The sequence below is a fragment of the Arctopsyche grandis genome, chromosome 2 (genome assembly GCF_051622035.1).
Source record: "Arctopsyche grandis isolate Sample6627 chromosome 2, ASM5162203v2, whole genome shotgun sequence".
NCBI lineage: Eukaryota > Metazoa > Arthropoda > Insecta > Trichoptera > Hydropsychidae > Arctopsyche > Arctopsyche grandis.
In genome coordinates, this window is record NC_135356.1 from 18,321,305 (window position 1) to 18,341,658 (window position 20,354).

Consider the following 20,354-nt stretch of genomic DNA (forward strand, 5'->3'; position numbering starts at 1 on the left):
AAAACTTCTGTTTAAAGTTTAAAAATAATAAAAAAATGAGTCGGAACAGTTTTGGAAAAAAAAACAACCTATGGTCTGTGGAGTCGGTTCAAAATTTATCGACTCTGACTCCGACTCTGACTCCAACTCCAAACTCCGACTCCAACGATTTTTGTAAGATCGATTTTTCTTGCCAACGTATAAAATTATTAGAAGTAAAAATAATAGCGATTTTCAAATTATATAAAATTAAAGGAATTAAAAAAATTACTAAGAATTGACATGTAACTCAATTTATTGAATTATTGGTAATGAAATAGATATAAATAAAAAGTTAGAACGTTCATAGTGTGTATGTATGAATTTCATACACAAACAAATCAATTTATTAAAAAAAAATACAAATAAAAAATAGTATGAGACGGAAGAAACAATCGATTTTGCCATAACACATAAAAATATTTGCAATTCAACGCTTTTATTTATAATGTAATTTAAATTCATGATTTTTATAAAGAAATTATTAATTTTCAATTTATTAATGGAGATTTTAATTGACACATACCGTAATACTATTAATTAATGAAAATAATAAAAAGGAGTCGGAGTCGGTTGATTTTTTTCGACTCGGACTCCACTTGAATTGCTCCGACTCCGCGAATCCGACTCCGACTCCACATCCCTGCTAGGAACTCAAAAGCAAAAGTATTATGACTTCTAAATTCTTTTTTTTTTTGAAAATATGAAATTTTAAAGTTCACGGCACATTTTTGTAATTTCTATCCATGCAAAAAGGAACCGAATGAATTCAAAGATTTATCTGGCAACCCTCCAACATCTAAACCAAATAGATACAATCGGCAAAGCCTGACGAAATCGTCAATAGAATCAAATAAATCTACCAAACTTTATCTGGGATTGATCTCGTCGGCTTAGTTCGTAATGAATTGATATTTCCATTAAATGTGACGTGTGTGTGAATATTTTATCTAACTTTTAACATTAAAAGTTAGATAAAATTTCACCCACAGCTTTCTTTGTTCACTTCACGAATACCACTAGAAAACATTATACATATAATATGATATTGTATAATTATATAATGTGTAGATGAAATGTGTTCTTTATGTTGATATTTGTTTCACGTTAGTGGAACTTTCCTCTATAAAATATAGCTTTGTATATTAAAGCAATTCTCCAAAAAGCATCCAAGCCAAATACATATATAACATTTTCGACATAAATTTGTGATAGTTTTTAAGTATAATTCACGCACAAGTTGAGTGACGTTAATTAATATGAAATTTTAACTAATCGAAAAGGCAATGGGATATGAAGTGAAATAATTACAGCCCTGATTGCGTAAAAATATGTAAAAGTATGTGTGTAGTAACTCTGTAATATATGTACATATAATATACATATATGTATTTCGTGTGCAATCAAAAGGGCAAAACTTGTAAATAGAGTTGATAAATACATAACCATAATATATGTATATTTGATTGATTTTTGAAATTTACGGAACTTCGGAAATCAAATAAATCTAGGGCTAAAACAGGTTGTGGTCGTTCATTGAAGAAAGTGAACGTATAATAGTCGATTGTAAATTGTACATACTTGTTATATATTACATGTACATATGTATGTAGTTATTAAAAACACGAATAAAACTGATTATTATATCTGTTCCTCGAGTCATAAACTCGAGTTAAATTCCATTAATTTGATTAACAATAATTTCTATAATTCTATAAGACCAAATAAAGAATAACTTTCTATCCTTTCCAGAATTTATATTATAAAATAAAAAAATCAATAATTCTTCGTTGAAGATGAAATATTTTATTCAATCACATAAAATTTACCTGAAAAAATTTCACGAGACTGTTTTTGGTCAATTTTTTTTATAATGTTTGGTGAAAATCTTTCAATTGGAAATTTCGCATTTTTCTGAATCATATACATACATAGGTCATTTAGTCACGTCAATTAATTTTTAATAAATTCACTGCATTCGTTACAAACTACGCGAGAAATTTTGACAAAAAATTCGCAAAACTCGTAAAATAAACAGCTTATTTATTAATTCAATAAAGATGATAAATGTGCATATGTACTCATAGAAATAAAAATTGCATTCGTTGCGATAAAAATTTCCTCGTTCGACAAAAATCCAATGTATGCATGTTTTCTAGGAAAAACCTCAAATAATACAAAACAGAAAATGTCAAGGGAGACCACTGATCATAATAAACATATGACATTGACAATATAAAAATTGAAAAGAAACTCACATTGTAGGATGTGCGAAATTTCCCAAAAACCAATGACGTTATTTGACTACTAAACTCTCCCTCTCGAAATATTTTCCCCCTTCCCCCCCCCCCCCCCATTCTATATACCTACATGTTTTAAGGAAAAAAATCCAAACTGATCTAATTGAAAATAGTCTAATTTCTACTTCTACGGCAAGTCGTAGTCTAATAAAACAAATCATTACTTTTTCTCATCTCTAAAAACAATATTTGAACCGATTATTATATAATAAAGCGTCCCATATGGATATGTACCTACATTTGTACACGTTTTAAATAAGTAAATATGATAATTAAAAGAAAGGGTACGTCTGAAATTTGATATAATTTTAGATTTAACGTATAATTCAAAAGTGGATTAAATTTTGATAAAAGTTTAATGATTTACCCAAGAAGATCAACATATTCGAGTTATACTGCTATCACCTTCTACAAGTATTTGCATATGTTAAATCTCAATCCCAGAATGATTGATCCGCTTAAAACATATTTTATAGCATAATTAAAACCAGATTTAATTAAATGTCATGTAAAATTAAATATCCATATTTCTTTTCACTGTGACTAATTAGCCTGCTCAACGACGATTCAATGTCAGACTTTTTATTGACTCGTTTTAAAAACTAGCAATACTTTGACTTAAATAGTCTCATTTGCAATCTGCAAACTAAAACGAGGGACGTCATTGCGGGGAGGGTGGCAGGGGAGGGCATTTGCCTAGATTTGGCCGGGCCATGAAACTTAATCAAATCTATTATTCGCGACTAAAATTTTGGGCCGCATAAACCATAAGAGGGCTGGACACCAGTGCCTTGTCCATTCAAACGTATTACACTTCTCCCTTCCTCAATTATGGGACTAGAGAAATTATTTTTTAATATGCCATGGATATCCACCATTGAGATGCATCTATTGTTTTATTTTTTTGATTAATTATTTTTTATAGGAGCTAGGAGCCGCCAAACATCTATAAAATCGCCTCTGTTTTACACCCACGAAAAGAGTCCACGATTTAAAAAAAATACGCACATAGTTGCACAGAAAATATCTTTCTCATACCGATGATGAAATTTTTTTAAAAATTGATCCAGTTTTGGAGGAGAAAATAGGAGAATACGAAACCTCGATTTTGTCGATTTAAAATACGTATTATCTGGTCGAAGCGCAACTGTTGCATACACTCAATATATATGTATATTGTTATATATTGTCGCATTCACTCAATATATATATCGAAGAAAGGAACGGCAACAAAATTAAGGTTTCGGGTGTACAGCCCTCTTAAGTTAAACATTTCAATCAGAAAAAAGCTTTTTCCAAAAAAAAAAGGTTTTATACAAAACAACCACTGGCCAACTTTTGCTCCCATCCCATAAATACATTTACATTATAGTAGAACCTCAATCATTCGAATCATACAAAACAAATAATTTTAACGACATGCGAATTTGATGTATAGACACATATATCAACGAGTACAAGATTAAAAATTATAAAATGAAGATGTAGAAAGGTTTATTTTAAAGTGGCACAACCAAAGGCGATCTGATTCACTAAAATTTATATTTTTAACACAAGATTCAAAACGGGTTTGAAAATCATTTACTTTGAATATTTTTCGTAAATATTATATATCTTAATCCATATTCAATCCAGAAAATCGAAGAGTGGCTGAGTAGCTGAACGCGATTAGACAGTTTCAGAACAGTAATTAAAATTAACTGTAATATTATTCATTAAAACTATACCTCTGAACAATTAAATAAAGAGATGGATTGTATAATAGTATTGGAAAATTTTCAAATGTGTATTCATTATATTCAGATATGAAACCCAAACATTGGCAAATTCTGAAATTAATTAAAGAAATGCTATCCAAAAGTTCAAGATGATTGATAGATACTGTAATGTAGTTAAATCATCACTTTGAAGATTTGTAAGATGAGGATACCTCTGAGACTCTTAGGTCGCGGATTCAACTCAGTGTCCTAATTATGAAGTGCATACCAAGGTACGTTTCGAGTGCGATCTTAAGGTTGCCCAAGCTCGACAAGTGTGACGGACCAGGTGGGGAGGTGGACCCCCATCTCCAAAAACTGGTACCTGGTGCCGATTTCCTAGTGGGGCGCTGCGACGTCTCTTTCTGTATATAAGACTGATCTAACCGATCAACACTACCACACTCAAGTAATCGATCGTTCCAGTAACACATTCAACATGTTTACCAAGTTGCTCGTAAGTATCGTCAATTTGGTATGACATAAAAAGCGACCCCTTTCATCCACTAAATTTCACCCATATCCGCGCACTCAACCAGTTTCGTGGTTCAAACCTGCATATGTTTATATTGCTGTAAATTATACCCCATATCTTTCTTAACAGCGACATATGTGATAACTAAGGATAGGCGCTTGGGTTCTATTCCCAGGAAAGAGGGGTTGACTATTTTCAATTTCTATTGTCTTACAAAGCTAGAGAACAAAAAAAAAGGTTGACAATATAAATTGACAATAGACAACCCCACTTTTCTGGAAAATAGAACCTGGACACCTATCCTTAGTGATAACTAAAGCCCGGACCCAGAAGGTGCCGCGTATTATTCAAATGTTGTAAATGTCTTGTTAAAGGTTTGCCGAACCTTTTTTACAACGGATTTACAACAATGGAACAATGAGCGGCCCCTTGGCTATCCTACCTCTAGTGATAACTAGTCACCGGACCCAGAAGGTGCCGCGTAATGTTCAAAGGTTGTAAATGCATTGTTAAAGGTTTGCCGAACCTTTTTTAAAAACGATTTACAACAATGAAACAATGGATAGCACTGTGACTATCCGGTGTCTAGTTATAACAATACAAAATGAACTGTGTTCGATTAATTTTTCATACATCAATTTACAATTGTAATAATAGTTTCAACACATTGTGTATTTGAATAGGTTGCAATAGCTTTTGACAGTTTAACAGTGCAACTTTTTTTGCTTGAAAAATGATGTATGAGATTATATAATATGTATACGTTCTTAAATGATGTTTTTTTTCACTTTTTTTTTACATAACAAATAATTAAGACTAATTAAAAATGTGCGAAAAATCTTCAAGAGTGAAAGTCATAATCCTATTTGAGGAAAATGCTTATAAAAACTATTACAGAAAAAAAAAGTAAAAGCTCATAAACATAATTCAGCAATATAAAATTTAGTTGAAAATATGTAGTTTCACTTTTGAAGTGCCTTTTTAAATTAAGTATGAAAACCTTTTCATTTTTAATTTGATTTTTTTGATACATTTCATACAATTTTATTTAATAAAAAGACTAAACACACTGCAACATAAGATAGTAATATTATATTATATTTACATAATGAATAATGTTCTTTTTATTTTGTTTAAGTTTGTATTTGCGGCGCTGCTAATTGCGATTGAAGCGAAACCCTCTGGTTGGGGGGGGGGCCATTCGTGAGTTTATTTTTGCTTGCTATTTGTTTTATATTAAAATTGCTATCAATTTCATATATTTTGTATAAATTTCATATGAAAAGCGATCAAATAAAACCTCTCAATTTTCCCACATATGTATGCAGATGGAATTCTATAAGATTTCCTTTCAATTTCAGACACCACAAGGTGATTCATGTTCCATACCACATCCACGACATCCACCATCATCATGTGAAGCATATACCAATCGTGAAAGAAGTACATATACCCGTCATCAAACACGTCCCCATCATCAAGCACGTTCCCATCATTAAGCATGTGGAAGTTATCAAAGAAGTACCCGTGTATAAACATATTCCGGTGGTAAAACACGTGCCCGTCTACGAGCATGCTCCTCTGCACACTGACTGGGCACCATCCTCCGGTGGCTGGAATGGTGGCTGGTAAAATGTAAGTTTTCAAAAAATATAAAAAATAAACCACAACTTTTATAAGGTACATTTCCAATATTGAAATCATTTTTTTTTTTTAATTAGTCTTTAAATACTTAACGAAAATATTAAATTCGTACACGATTACATTACTTACAGGCAGATTCCTTAGCAAAAAAACATTGATTAATTTTTATTATTTATTTTACCAATATATAAATTTGTATAATTAAATCATAGTAAATTAACCAAATCAAATCCACTGAACTAATCGTTGAATATCTGATGAAAAAACCAAGATTAATTTCCAATTGTTTATATTGACAGCTGTCAAATTTTTAAGGTTATGTGAATGTTTTGAACGCTACCAACTGCGACTAAAAACAACTTACCAATATGAATTGTTTTCTAACTCTCTTTTTTTCTTTTGTTGACAGATTTCGAGGTTAGAAGTCTTAGAAAAGCATAAAAAAATGTATATAATAATCGACCGTCAGAATATGTCATGATAAAATTATGACAACTTTGCACAACAAGATTTAATGCGTTTTTAAGTTTTACATGTATAGTCACAGTAAATATTATATATCAAAGTCATGCTGATTTCGTTTTGTTTGTATATTATTATTATTAAGTTTATTTAATAAAATAATTAAAAAACTACAACTTACTTGTTTCAATCAAATTCATAAACAGAATAGAAATTAATACTTCATACCACCAAATTTTTCAACGTTACTCGGGGGAAAATTTGTGTAGTCTACAGTCGAAGTTTGAGAATCATGAAATAGTATACATAGGTACCAAATTTAGTGATTCATAATTAAAAACTGTAGATTTGTATAGTGGACAAACAAACAAACATACATTGATCTTAATATTTTAAGCTAGCAAAATATAAAACTCAATTTATTTTCATATTCAATTAAGTTTTAAATGGCAATTATCGCTTTTTGAGATTTTTTTAGGAAGAACACGTTTATATTAATTTTTCATAAAAAAATATATTTAACTCTACACAAGATTAATGTCAAAAAAGAAAATATCAAAAAATATTTAAGAAAAATTGTAATGATTTTAATGAAATTATTTTATTAACTTGTAATTTATACAATCGCAAATTAAATAAAATCTAGGTACTTAATGATGCCCATTTAAAATCACAATAGCTACTTTGTTATACTTGGCATAATGTTATTTCATCATTATGATTATAATGTTAGTGGAGGATGTAGTCGTTTAAAATTGCACTGATGTTTCGGATATCATAAATAACGGTATTTATTTTAATTTCACTTAACTTAGCAGCATGCAAAACTCTAGACTTCGATTTCTATTGAACATCATTATTAGTCATAAAATTTTAACTTTTAAATAAAAATCGCATATTTTCTTTCTCACGTAGGTAAATTTAAATCAGATATATTTAGAAGTGCTACAATTTTTTTTCGCTTTGGAACTCTTTATTGATATTGTAATGTGGAAACATTGTGGGGTTTATCCGCTGTCTGCTTCGTTCGGGGGTTAACAATGGAGACCCCCGGATTGGCCTAACGGGACGCGTAAGTGGCTGGTAGAATTCTCAGAATCCGGACGAAAGCGTGAGAATGTATGTGCCTGAGAGCGTGAGACTGTAAAACTGTTCTTGCCTGAACAATGGATAAATAAACGGATCGGAGAAGCTGTAGTGAGAAACTTTCCCTTTAAAAGGAGGTACACTTGGTACAGGTACAAGTATTCTGGATCGAGCGCTGACTGCGCGTGGACCTCCTGAATCATTTAATAAATACTGTGAAGCGACTTCGGCCTTTCATTTAGACCCACCCCTACGCAACAATGCATATAAGCGATATATTATATTGAATAGAATGACATTTTGCGATAATAATAAATGGTTGGTTTGGTAATTTACAGTCAGTCACGTATAAGTATTCTTGTTTTTATAAAAAGAATGATTCTTCTCAAATTCTGACAATCTCTTGGGATTCTTTTCAACTTATTGTGGCGTGAAATATCTTTTCCACAGTTTTTTTTATGTTTTGCAACCAGGACAGACATTTACTGAATCTGCAACGTCTCCAAACAATAATTGCAATAGGTGGATTTTCATGAAATGTCCCAAGTAACTAAGTTTTCTGCATTTGATTATTTTCAATAATAATGATATTTCTGTTCTCATCTTTCATAAGACAGTGTCGTTTATTCAGTCCAGGAGATGCGGTGCATTCTTCGATAGCGCCAAAGCTCGAATTTTTCAATTCTTCTCATGGATAGTATTTTATCGTCCATGATTCACGTCCGTATAAGAAAACCTACCAAAAATAACATTTTAAGAAACTAGCGCGTATTTATTTCTATGCTACGGTGCCTGCATTGTTAAATTTAGGCACGGGAGAAGAAGGCGCTCGCCCCAGGGCCCCCTAGAATTTATGGAAATTTTTTTTTTTTGATGGATTGTTATAATTTTTCTATACCAATCCAATATGACATTATGAAAGTTGAATTACTTCTTAAGAAAAAAAAGCGTTCGTTTGCACTTAGTTTATTTCACTAAATGTATCAAATTTGAGCTATTAATAAAAATAACCACTGACACCGAAAGCCATGTGAAACGTAAAGGAGGTATGTAAAAAATGGAAACTTTTGGAATCGGGAGTTTTTAAAATTGAAGATTTTGAAGGTTTTAAAATTGGTTTTGTTATTTTACTAAATGCGTCACAATTATGAAAAGCTTCATGTTTGCACATACATATTATATGTACATATATGCCAGAACTTATTTATAGCAGGAATCTCAGCATCCTCGCCTTGAAATTGGTGTGCAAATAAGATTTTTCTTTTATTATGTTCTTGAAATATCGTAGACGTAAGGTTTTTGCGCGCACGTACGGATTTCCAAGAGTAAATTATGCAAGACTTTCGTCTTCATTCGGTAGACGACAGAAAGGTTTTAATCTGCAAAAGTACGTTGAAAATTATTGATTTGAATCCGTCTAAATCTGACATAAGTTGCTAAAGTTAGATGAAGATTTTTTTGCAAAGTTGTATATTTTCTATCATAATAATATTTGTGTAAATTTAAAAATTATTCAACGAGAACGATTTAATAGCGCTTTAAAATGTAATTTCCTAATTGGGACGATTTATTTTTGCTTATTTTATATGTAATAGAGGAGGGTAGGTTTGAACCCGGCCCTGTATATTCGTATATACATACATAAGCCACATACATATATACTTAAAGTAAAGAAATATAAAATATAAAAGTAAATTCTACGTGTAAATCAAAGTGACTACTATAAAGCAAATGTATAAAGCCTCATAAATGACTGCAGTGGTAAATGGACTATTTCGGACATTGAGATCGCGCACACGACAATCGGAACATCTGGCACTCTGACGATCGCTTTGTGCAGAATAATCACCGAATCCACTGTAATATGACATAAATGACTGTTCAAGAAGCAAATATATGTACATATGTATGTAGACTTAATGTTGACATCTTTGAATGAAGCTTTGTAGACTGCAGCTAATTTCCACTAGAAGTTACGTAGTCCTACGTACAAACAATCTGGCCCCCATCATTTTTCTATGAGCATTTTGTATTGTGTACGAGTACACCACTGCACCACTAATCCAGCGTTGTCCAGGTCTCGCTGCAATGATCTTAATCGGTGCGACGACGATTGCGCTTCTTGCGAAATGGGTCAATTTGGTGGTTGATGATTTGATCACGTCGAAAGCGTCAAATGCGAGAGTGGACAACCGCCGGTGTTAATTGACAATAGCCAGCAAACGGTGCTCTAGCTTCAGTCAGAGTCCGCATGGTCCACAATCTGGATCGAATATGAAAGTGAAGTTGAGGAAATTCTGCCTTATGCTCAGAAACTTCCTACTGACCAAAAAAACTAAGCTCAACCGTCCCTTGTCATGGGATCCGCTTAAGTAAAACATAGAAACTCACATCCCGTCAAAATGGACCCAAAAGAAAGAGCCAGCTTCGATCTTCTCGACTACTCCGTCTTCGTCCTGATGCTCTGCCTATCGGCGCTCATCGGCGTCTATTTCGCCTGTTTCGCAAAAAAGAAGCAAAATACCACGCAAGAGTATCTGATGGGTGGCAAGACCATGGGGATCTTTCCTATATCCATGTCACTTATAGCGAGGTAACTAACTTTAAGCTTGTTTAATTTCATTTATATGCGCTTGGAATGATTTTCTTGAAAACATACATGATATAATAAACACAATTATTATTATTAGTAAGTAAAAACGTTTAAATTATTTTTATTAAATGTTGATGTTGAAGAAAATGAATAGCACTGACAACGGTGCTATTCATTTTCTTGATATAATCCTTGATATTATTATTTTTTATTATAATGCGAATAAAACTATTATGTGTAGTGAAAAACCATTTAGTATACTTTCAGTTGCTTTTTTTTACATATAGTGATTTTAAATGCTTTCATTAATCATAATATGAAACATTTTACGGAACTTTTTTGAAAGTGTACCATTCACATCATATACATACATATATGTATATAATAAGCTAAACTTACGTAGTAGAGGTATCGGAGCACACTTGTTCATTTCTTAGAAAAAAAATATTTTTCCAAGCTTTTTTGCCCTCTTTCTTTGTACACTGGTGGAATGGTTTATTGGTATATTTATTAATTACAATTGCCCTGACGAGTAACCTAAGTCTAATAACAAGTCTTCGGCGGTGGAGCGTGCTTTTGGAACAAAGAGTTTTGGGGCTATTTTCCAGGAAAGAGGGCAAACTACAAAGCTAAAGAGCAAAAAAAAGTTTCACCATAAAAATGGTAATTGGATTATTAGTTACATTGCAATCGCCCAAAAGACAATTTTTGCCATGAAAATTGCGAATACGGAATATTTGGCACTCGAGTTCTCGTAAGTATGATAGTTATCGCTAGTATGATGGACTTTTCGACTGCCAGATGTTCCGTTATAGAGATTTTAGTGACTTTTAGGCGAGCGCTTTGTGACCAATAATCACCGAAACCCATAAAAATGAACAATGGTGTGCAGGGTCGCGCCGAAGCTTACTAATAACTAGAGGTAGGAACGGAAGCGTGCTTTTTCCAGGAATCAGGGCGTTTTGGGTCTAATTATAAAGCTAGAGTGCAAAAAAAGGGTTCATCAAAAAATTTAACAGAGCACGGCGAACAATTAACAATGAACGGCACGCTTCCGGTCCTACCTCTACTAATAACAATGTACAGTAGAAGCTCGATTGTCAGATTAAATAAGGATTATAATAATCCGGATAACGAAAAGTTCAGATGGTTAATATGTTCTGCTTACGGCTTTTAAAAGATTTTATTTTATATTTATATCAATTTTGATACTTTCAAATTATGTTTGATTTATTTAAAAAATACTTTTAATACAGTCTCAATATAGAAACTTAAAAAATATATAACAACAAAATTGAATGGCCAAAAATAAAAACGTATCTATTAAAAGTGATAATTCTGCTTACAGTCTAAATACCGAGGTTCTACTTTTATTCCAAAAATGCATATAGCGGAATGTATTGCACCTTTCCTGAAAAAAATGTATTGCACCCTCTCTTAGCGTCTTATATAAAATATAATTCCATTTATTCTATTATCTTTAGTAAAATGAATGCGCGATAATTGAAAATGAATCATTTTTATGATGTGCACTCAGATTTAAACAAAAAATGTCTGTATTGCGAGCTCTCGTTCATATTTCATACCTATTTGGGAGACAATTGTGTACATATGTACATATGTACATAGCCCAAATTTTTGTTCTGGATTGAAGCATTTTTAACTCTTTGCCCATGGATGACCGCTATAGACGTCATGCGTAAAATGCCAGTAGCGAGAATGGGGTGACCCACTGTGTAAAAAAACACTTCAAGTGTCGATTGACACACTTGGTCAATTAACAAATTCGATAAAATATTACACGAAAGTTGCTGCGGACAAAAAGTTAAATAAATACATATGTGAATTCAATCATCCCCCTTTACAACACGAGAGATATGTAAGTATATTAAAAATGTCGAAAGAAATTAAATGAAAAAAAAACACGGAAATATAAGAAAACCTTGCCATTACGTTTTCCGATTTATGGATTTACCACGTCATACGGATGTATTACGCTTTGCGAAAATGTATTAAATTTTACTATTATGTATATTGCTATTGTGTTTATTTGCATTTACTAACATTATGTTATATTATTAATTACTTAATTTAAATTTATGACACAAAAAATTCATAGATTTGATCATTTTATACTTTCTTTTGTTCTCAATCTTATTCTTCGTGACCTTGGTAAATGTAATGGCATCTTCAAAACAAACGGTATTCCCGAGCTCACATTTAGCACTCGTTATGCTGACAGTAATGATCGCCTTCCGGTTCATTATTGGATAATCTGAAGCGACTTACACCATAATAGGTCGTAGACGAAGTAGCCCTATTTTGCCAAAGTGGTGCCGCGTCTGTTAATTCGGCAATAAAGACGTATTGAAGCACATTGAGGACGACCTCTGTAACAGATTTAACACTCCAAGGCGGATGTCAATCCTATCAATGTATTATGATATAATAAATTGAATACACCTGCACGCCCATGCTTGACTTTTACACATCGAATACACATGCGCATAACAAAAATATGCATGTATGCATGTATATAGAAAATGATGGTTCACAGGGGATATGAATATCAGTATATACACATGTACTATGTGATTACCAGGCAATTTCACACGAGAAAAGTACAGTGTAAAATTGTCTGTTTAACACATTCAACCCGGCTTGTACCACCGGTGGCCACGCGGATAGTGCTATAGCACAGTGCTTCCCAATTACTAAAGAGCGGACCCAGAGCGCGCTGTTCATTGTTCACATGTTGTAAATGCATTGTTAAAGGTTTGCCGAACCTTTTTTACAAAGCATTTACAATAATGGAACAATAGACGGCGCGCTTCCGGTCCTACCTCTACCAATTACTTTCATGTCACGACCCCCTAAATCTGAAAGAATTAATTCCCGGCCCCTAAAAAAATTTATTTTCTAGTTAAAAGGTTTATTTGCCAGTAATTATTACAATTATAATACACATATTTATATTCAGCACAAAATTATAGGAACTTGCTTAAAAACATTTTTTTTAAATAAAAAACTATACACACATGAAACAATTTAATGCGATAGATGAGGTTGCATGTTTTTACATAATAAATCGATATCGGGTTCAATGTCAGAAATGCTAACTCGCAAAGCATCTTCCAAAGTCTCCGTGGAAAGGCATGACCTTTGTTTATTTTTACATTCCTCCTTTACGTTTCACATGGCTTTCGTGTTAGTGGTCATTTTTATCTCTTATCCGATCGTTTTCATACTTTGCCATATTGCTCATTTTGGTCATCAATATAAGTAAATTGAGCCTCCGCCATTACGATGGTGCAAATATATCGTGTAAGACGCGTTTGTAATTTGCCCGACGACATTCTATTTGACGTTTACGGTTGACGTTTGTTTGTTACTTTTAAACATAGATGGCGATAGTAAAAAAAAAATATTGGTGTTTTTATTCAAAATAATAATTTTATATACAAATTATAGAAGAGGTATGTTTTTAAGAAACTTTTTTTTTATATATTTTTTTAATATAAGTAATGACGAAAATGCTGTTTCGCATTGGTACGTAGTCGCGAAAGGAATAAGAGTTACCAGGGCTTCTTTTCCAATAGCAGTATATTGTTGTTGTTGCCTTAACCAAAATTCTGAAATACTTTTTTCATTAAATTCCACTTCAAGCAAATTATCTTATCTGATATCGATCAACTCTTCTTGGGCTGTCCACGTAATATGATCATATTTTAAGGACTTGGCAAATGGTGTTCTTATCCAATTGTTCCTTTTGTCCTCATTCAAATTTGGGAAATATTTCCTTAAAAATATACATTCCCTAAATATGTAATGTGGAAAAATATTCATAAATGAATATTTGTACTTTCTATTGAATATTTTCGCGGCCCCCGCGAGAAATCCTACAACCCCCCAGGGGGTCGCGACCCCCAATTTGGGAAGCACTGCTATAGCAGACTGTAATTTTACGGTTCCACTTCATTGAGCACCCAAACACTAAAATTCTAAAGATTTAGGGACAACTCATTATATAAAGTAATTTAATACAGTCACGCGTAATTGGGTGCCGATACGCGTGACAGTGCCGCCACATGGGCAAACGTATGAAATCATGCGCCGGGCTGAATGTATTAAGTTTATATATCGAAGGAAAATATGTAGAAGTGAAATTGTCATGGAACTCATATGTACGTATGTACATACATATATATGTACATTTAATTAAGAAATTGTATTGATAGGTCTCATAAGACCAACCACGTTGCAAAGTGCAAATGATTTTGTTGAAGAAGGAACACGCGGAAATATACAGTGGGCAATTTTATGACCGAATGATTATTTAGAATATAGACTAGTAATGTATACTTTATCATTGCGATAGAATTCCCTTATAAGACCGTATATGCATCGGTTTTGTGAAGATACAGAAAAAAGTAGAAAGTTAAAAAATTAAAATGTATTAACGTGTGATATATGCGAAAATGCGAATATTATTATATGTACATTTATGCGAAAATTCTTAATGGTTTTTCTTAAAATAATTATGTTCTTTTATCAATTTATGTAATTTAATAAACTGTTCATTTTCCCAACAAAATAAATAAATAGATACAGGATATTACCTTTTTTTACAAGGTTTTTTTTAGTTTCACTTTGTATATTGTTATAGAAAAACCTCCTAAAACTCTTCCGATCGCTTTGAAACTTTGCCATTTTGCGAGGTTTTTTAAATTTTTATCTTGTTTTCTTGACTTAAGTGTTTTCTTTTCTTAAAGTCTTGACACTTGACACAAATAAACAACTAAATAAAAGCCTAACTATCATAAAATTTCTGATTAAGGCCAAGTTTTTACTTTTTCAAATTCTTTAAATCAGTTTCAAATTAAAAGGTTCCCAAATAAAGAAATTTAAAAAAGTTTTTTAGCTGTACAAACTATATAATTTTTTTTTGTTCACTATGCAAAACTACAGTTTTTAATTTATATCTATTAAACGAACACTAAACTACTCCTGTCCATTATATTTTTTTTAATTTTTTTTTATAATCTAAATTTTATCATTTAAAGAGCAATATGCGAATATATTATAATGTGAAATATATTGTAATATCATAACCAAATCTAACCAAACTAACGCCAAAAAAATTAACCATCACGAAACGTCATAAACGTATAGCACACTGAATTGAAACATAAAAATCCCCACCTTTTTCAGTTACATTTCAGGTATTTCACTACTAGGACTTCCAGCTGAAATGTACACATATGGCACACAATATTGGATGTGTATATTTTCCGAAGTATTCCTGTCAGTGACTATGGCCATAGTCTACCTACCAGTATTCTACAAATTACAAATCACATCCAGCTATGAAGTATGATATAACTCAATTCATAAATTCACTCTTTGTCGCGTTATAATTTACAGTGATTTTTTAAATACCAATTTCAGTACCTCAAATTGAGATTTAGTCAACCAGTACGCATACTCGGATCTGTAATATTCGTCATTAAAATGATGTTATACATACCTATAGTTATATACGTACCTGCTCTGGCATTCAGTCAATGTATATTTATTTTATATTTGCATATAAATACTTGGACGTATAAACTTGTATTAAATACTTAGATATGTTTATTTTATTTCAGTTACCGGTATTAATTTACATCACGTTTCACCTTTAGTCTGCGGAGTATGTATATTTTACACTACACTGGTAAGTACTTGTAATGCTAACCATAATGAATATTAAAATTTTATATTATTTCTACACATTATTTAATTTTATCAACGTTTTTAAAGGGTGGGCTGAAGGCTGTTGTTTGGACAGATACATTACAGACTATTTTAATGTTTGGTGGTGTAATATTTGTAATGGTATACGGTACAATAAAAGTAGGAGGTCCATCTGTTGTAATGGAACGTACTATAAGCGGCGATCGTCTAGAATTTTTCAAGTAATTCATGTTTACTTTCAATTTCCATAACAACGTGTTTCCAACAAAAATAAAAAACCTTCAATAAAATGCTCTATAGTTGCCAAAACCACTTTTTCAACCGGGTAATTACTATTTATTCTTTTCGTTATGATTTCAGTTTTGATATCAATCCTTTAATCCGACACACATTCTGGACGACAACTATTGGCAATTACTTTAGCACTCTTGCCTCATTCTCGGTCAATCAAGCTATGGTCCAGAGATGCCTCGCCATGTCTTCACTAAAAATGGCGAACATGTATGTGATCACACTTTCAATAACAAAAAAATCGTTAAAAATTCAATACAACAGTAGAAATTTTTCACAGAACTATTGGAATACTCGCAGTCGGAATAGTCTCAATAGTTTCCATGTGCTGTTACACGGGTTTGGTAATTTACTCGACATATTATAAGTGCGACCCGCTGACGACAGGTGAAATAAGCAAGAGTGATCAGTTGTTGCCATATTTTGTCATCGATATTGCCGGAAACATACCAGGCCTGCCAGGAATATTTCTCAGCGGAGTGTTCAGTGCTGCTCTGAGGTAAAAATATGCCACACTATTACACATATATAATACGCAATAGAATGATATTCATTTCAACACCAGCTCCATGTCCACCGGCTTGAATTCAATGACTGGTGTCATATTCGAAGACTTAATCAGGCCCATGTATAAAAAACCAATTTCTGAAGGTAGAGCGTCGTTTATCATGAAAATAATTGTCCTCATTATAGGTGAAGTATAATGTTAATAAGGAAAATTATTTCTGAATGTGTCCAGCGTGCTTATTAGAATTGAATGTTTATTTTAAGGTACCATTTGTGTTGCGATGGTGTTTCTCGTTGAAAAGATGGGTGCTTTGATACAAGCAGGTAAAAGCTTGGCTGGAATCACTGCTGGTACCCTTTTAGGACTATTCTCCATGGGAATGTTTTTCCCATGGGCTAATGCAACTGTATGTAAAATTATTTTTGACGCATGTATAAAAATTAAAATACGTACATGTACATATGTTACAGTGATTTAATACTAACCGTGAAAGTATACGTTCACTAGGCTTTTGACGAATTCATATTCCAAATAGTTTACATTTACTTCTGATAATTCGATGAACGTTGGGTCTTCTTCTTCTTATAACTCCAACAAAAGTTTTTCAGATCTTCTTCAGTGTATAAATATTTAAATACATCAGAAGGCAAATTTGATGATGTAAGACCAACTTTTGCAGTTTGTCTCAATACAGCTTCATATGGGGACCGTTTGATTCCTGAAAGGAATACCGTATTTTTAATAAATAAGTTCTCAGTCCTTTCCAATTTATGCTGTTATGATCTAGCATCCAAGTTGATAGCATGTTTTTTCCTGATTCAATTAATGTCATGTTAATGTACTGATTTGTGTGATATACTTTCATCGACTGAGTTGTCGAAAATATAATTTCACTAGGGAACACAGAATCACTGTAATATCAAATTTAATATAGAAATCAACCAATTATATTCAAATATTCTTGGTACAATGGACAAGAATATGGAGACTAAAATTTGAACATTATTTATTTTAAAATTGCATACTATTATTATAATGAATAATATTATAATAATATAATAATATTAAATTGCATACTATTATTATCCCTGAGAACCTGATTTTATAATTTATAATAAATATATCAATGGCTGCATAAAAATGGTTATATCCAGTGGCGGCTCGTACATAGGAACTGCAGCACTGCAGCACCCCCGGAAAAATTACGAAAAAGTCACATTTACAACTTGCAATTATATATTTGACATACTCATTAATAATTAAATATGTTATCATTTTTATTGTAATTATATTCACAACTTTCAAATGTATACAAATGCGATTATTCTGTAATTTTTCTGGGGGTGCTGCAGCGCCGCAGCTTCTATGCATGAACCGTCACTGGTTATATCACAAATTGTTTCAGTTGTAATAAAAAAATAAGTGAACAATTAAGGTTCGAGTTCAGTTCATTGGAATATATGTAAATATGTATGTAATTGGATGTTAAGAAAAATATGTTAACTATTATAGTTATCAAATTTATTTAAAAATTCTAGAAATATAAAATTTTTAAAAAAAAATGTTATATCCCATTATAAACATTCTATTTATTAGAAATTCATAATTATAGGGAGCTCTTGTCGGTGGAGTCGTTTCAACTTCATTGGTAGCCTGGATATCCATTGGCACTCAAATGGCAATGGCTCAAGGAATTATAGTTAATCCTAAAAAGCCAGTGAGTGTAGAAGATTGTGCATCGTTTAACATCTCCTTTGCGGCCAATGTCGTTAATACCATTGTGCAAGAGAACCAAATGTAAATGATTTCGTTATACTATCACAATTCCAAAATCAAACATGTAAAAATAAGCTGATTCCTACATATAAATTTGTTTGATTTTTTAGAGAACCATTTCCACTGTATAAATTATCATATTTATACTACACATTGGTAGGCACGGTAACTTCAATGTTTGTCGGCTTGGTCGTTTCATTTCTGACAACGCCGAACGATCCAGCAATGGTAAGTACATATACATATACTATTAATCATAACAACAATATACAAAATAGTAATAACATTATGTAAAATAGATTCACAGAGATCTACTGTCACCAATAATACACCGCTACTTACCGAAACAGGATGAACATTGTAAAAAGCCAAGACTGACTAAAGAAAACATACTATTGGCATATGAAGAAAATTTGTATAGAGAAAAGACAGCCGATCAAGAAAAAAATGTAAGTATTACACAAATGCAAACAGAATTGAGGAGGGTGGCAACAATTATTAACCAGTTAGCTGCCACTTGTGAAGTATTTGATCCTGTAATTTTTACATATTTTGTTATGTGTACATGCAAAACAAATGATTTGACTCGCATAATTCGAAGATCCCAGAGGTTTGATGTGACCTTTGATCGGATTCATATGTGTGACGATGTACAAGAGTCTATGGACGTTTCAGTTTACTCGCTATAATTGATTAAGCGGCAGCCCTGATAACATGTTGTATTTTTATTGAAATAATCCAGGAAAACTTGAATCATTTTTAAATTTTGTAACCAAGTTCGTCCATAGATGGTGCTTGTAAAACTATTTTTATTCGTTAAATATTGCAAGTTTCGAAAGAGAAATCGATGCGACTCACCCGTAAAACACTGGTGTACAAGGCGAGTCAATGAGCGACTCATGGGTGAGTCGCTGGCGTACAAAGGGTTAAAAAATCACTTCAGCCAGCTATGCCAAAATCAAGTTTCAATATTTATATCATTAAAAAATATCAAAACAAGTTTTGTAATTATTCCTTTAAAATAAAATTTTATTTCTTGCACGACCATTCAAGTAGAATTTATTTTATTTACATTATAAATACCATCTGTTGAATTTGGGCTATATTAAATGGCAAAATTGATTCAATCTGGAAAGTGTTTGATTTTTTTTTTAAATTTCAGATTGCACAATGTAATGAGGCGAAAGCTATAGAAAATGATTTGAAAAAAAATGAAAATCAAGCAGCAGAAAATGTATCGATTCACATGCAGGAAATCAAAAATTGTTCTGAATAAATAAACATCACAGGATATAACGGGATATATACATAATATATGAATATAATAAAATTCATAAATACAGCATCTTATTTGAAAATCCTTCTTTATTATGCATCACACATACGTGTGTATGTGTTTCAATTACACACACACACGCACATATATATATATATATATATATATATATATATATATATATATATATATATATATATGTATGTGTGTGTGTGTGTGTGTGTATGTATATCACAATGAGAAAGTAATTCTAAGAGACTCGTAAATAGCAAATGAAAATATTTATTGAATTTGTAAACATACAAAAATAATATAATTAATATCACATTAAAAAAAAGATGTATTCTTTTATAGTAAAATAATAAGTTAAATTAATATCAATGTAAAGCAGCAACAATCACAATCCAGATAAAGCTTTTATATTTTATTTGA

General features: G+C 31.8%; 2 protein-coding genes across 2 annotated transcripts; both read left to right on the forward strand.

The window, feature by feature from the left end:
* Positions 1-4,479: 4,479 nt before the first annotated feature.
* LOC143922719 (uncharacterized) lies at positions 4,480-6,808 on the forward strand. Its single transcript, XM_077446051.1, has 4 exons — positions 4,480-4,532; positions 5,689-5,753; positions 5,912-6,185; positions 6,604-6,808. Exons 1-3 carry the CDS (start codon positions 4,515-4,517, stop codon positions 6,180-6,182), a joined length of 354 nt encoding a protein of 117 aa, XP_077302177.1. The 5' UTR covers positions 4,480-4,514; the 3' UTR covers positions 6,183-6,185; positions 6,604-6,808.
* Positions 6,809-9,916: 3,108 nt separating this feature from the next.
* LOC143922466 (sodium-coupled monocarboxylate transporter 1-like) lies at positions 9,917-20,000 on the forward strand. Its single transcript, XM_077445713.1, has 13 exons — positions 9,917-10,335; positions 15,547-15,706; positions 15,784-15,901; positions 15,984-16,051; positions 16,138-16,292; positions 16,432-16,572; positions 16,643-16,861; positions 16,928-17,055; positions 17,134-17,276; positions 18,483-18,667; positions 18,757-18,874; positions 18,946-19,095; positions 19,809-20,000. The coding sequence occupies exons 1-13, from the start codon at positions 10,145-10,147 to the stop codon at positions 19,920-19,922; spliced, it is 1,890 nt and encodes a 629-aa protein (XP_077301839.1). The 5' UTR covers positions 9,917-10,144; the 3' UTR covers positions 19,923-20,000.
* Positions 20,001-20,354: the final 354 nt, after the last annotated feature.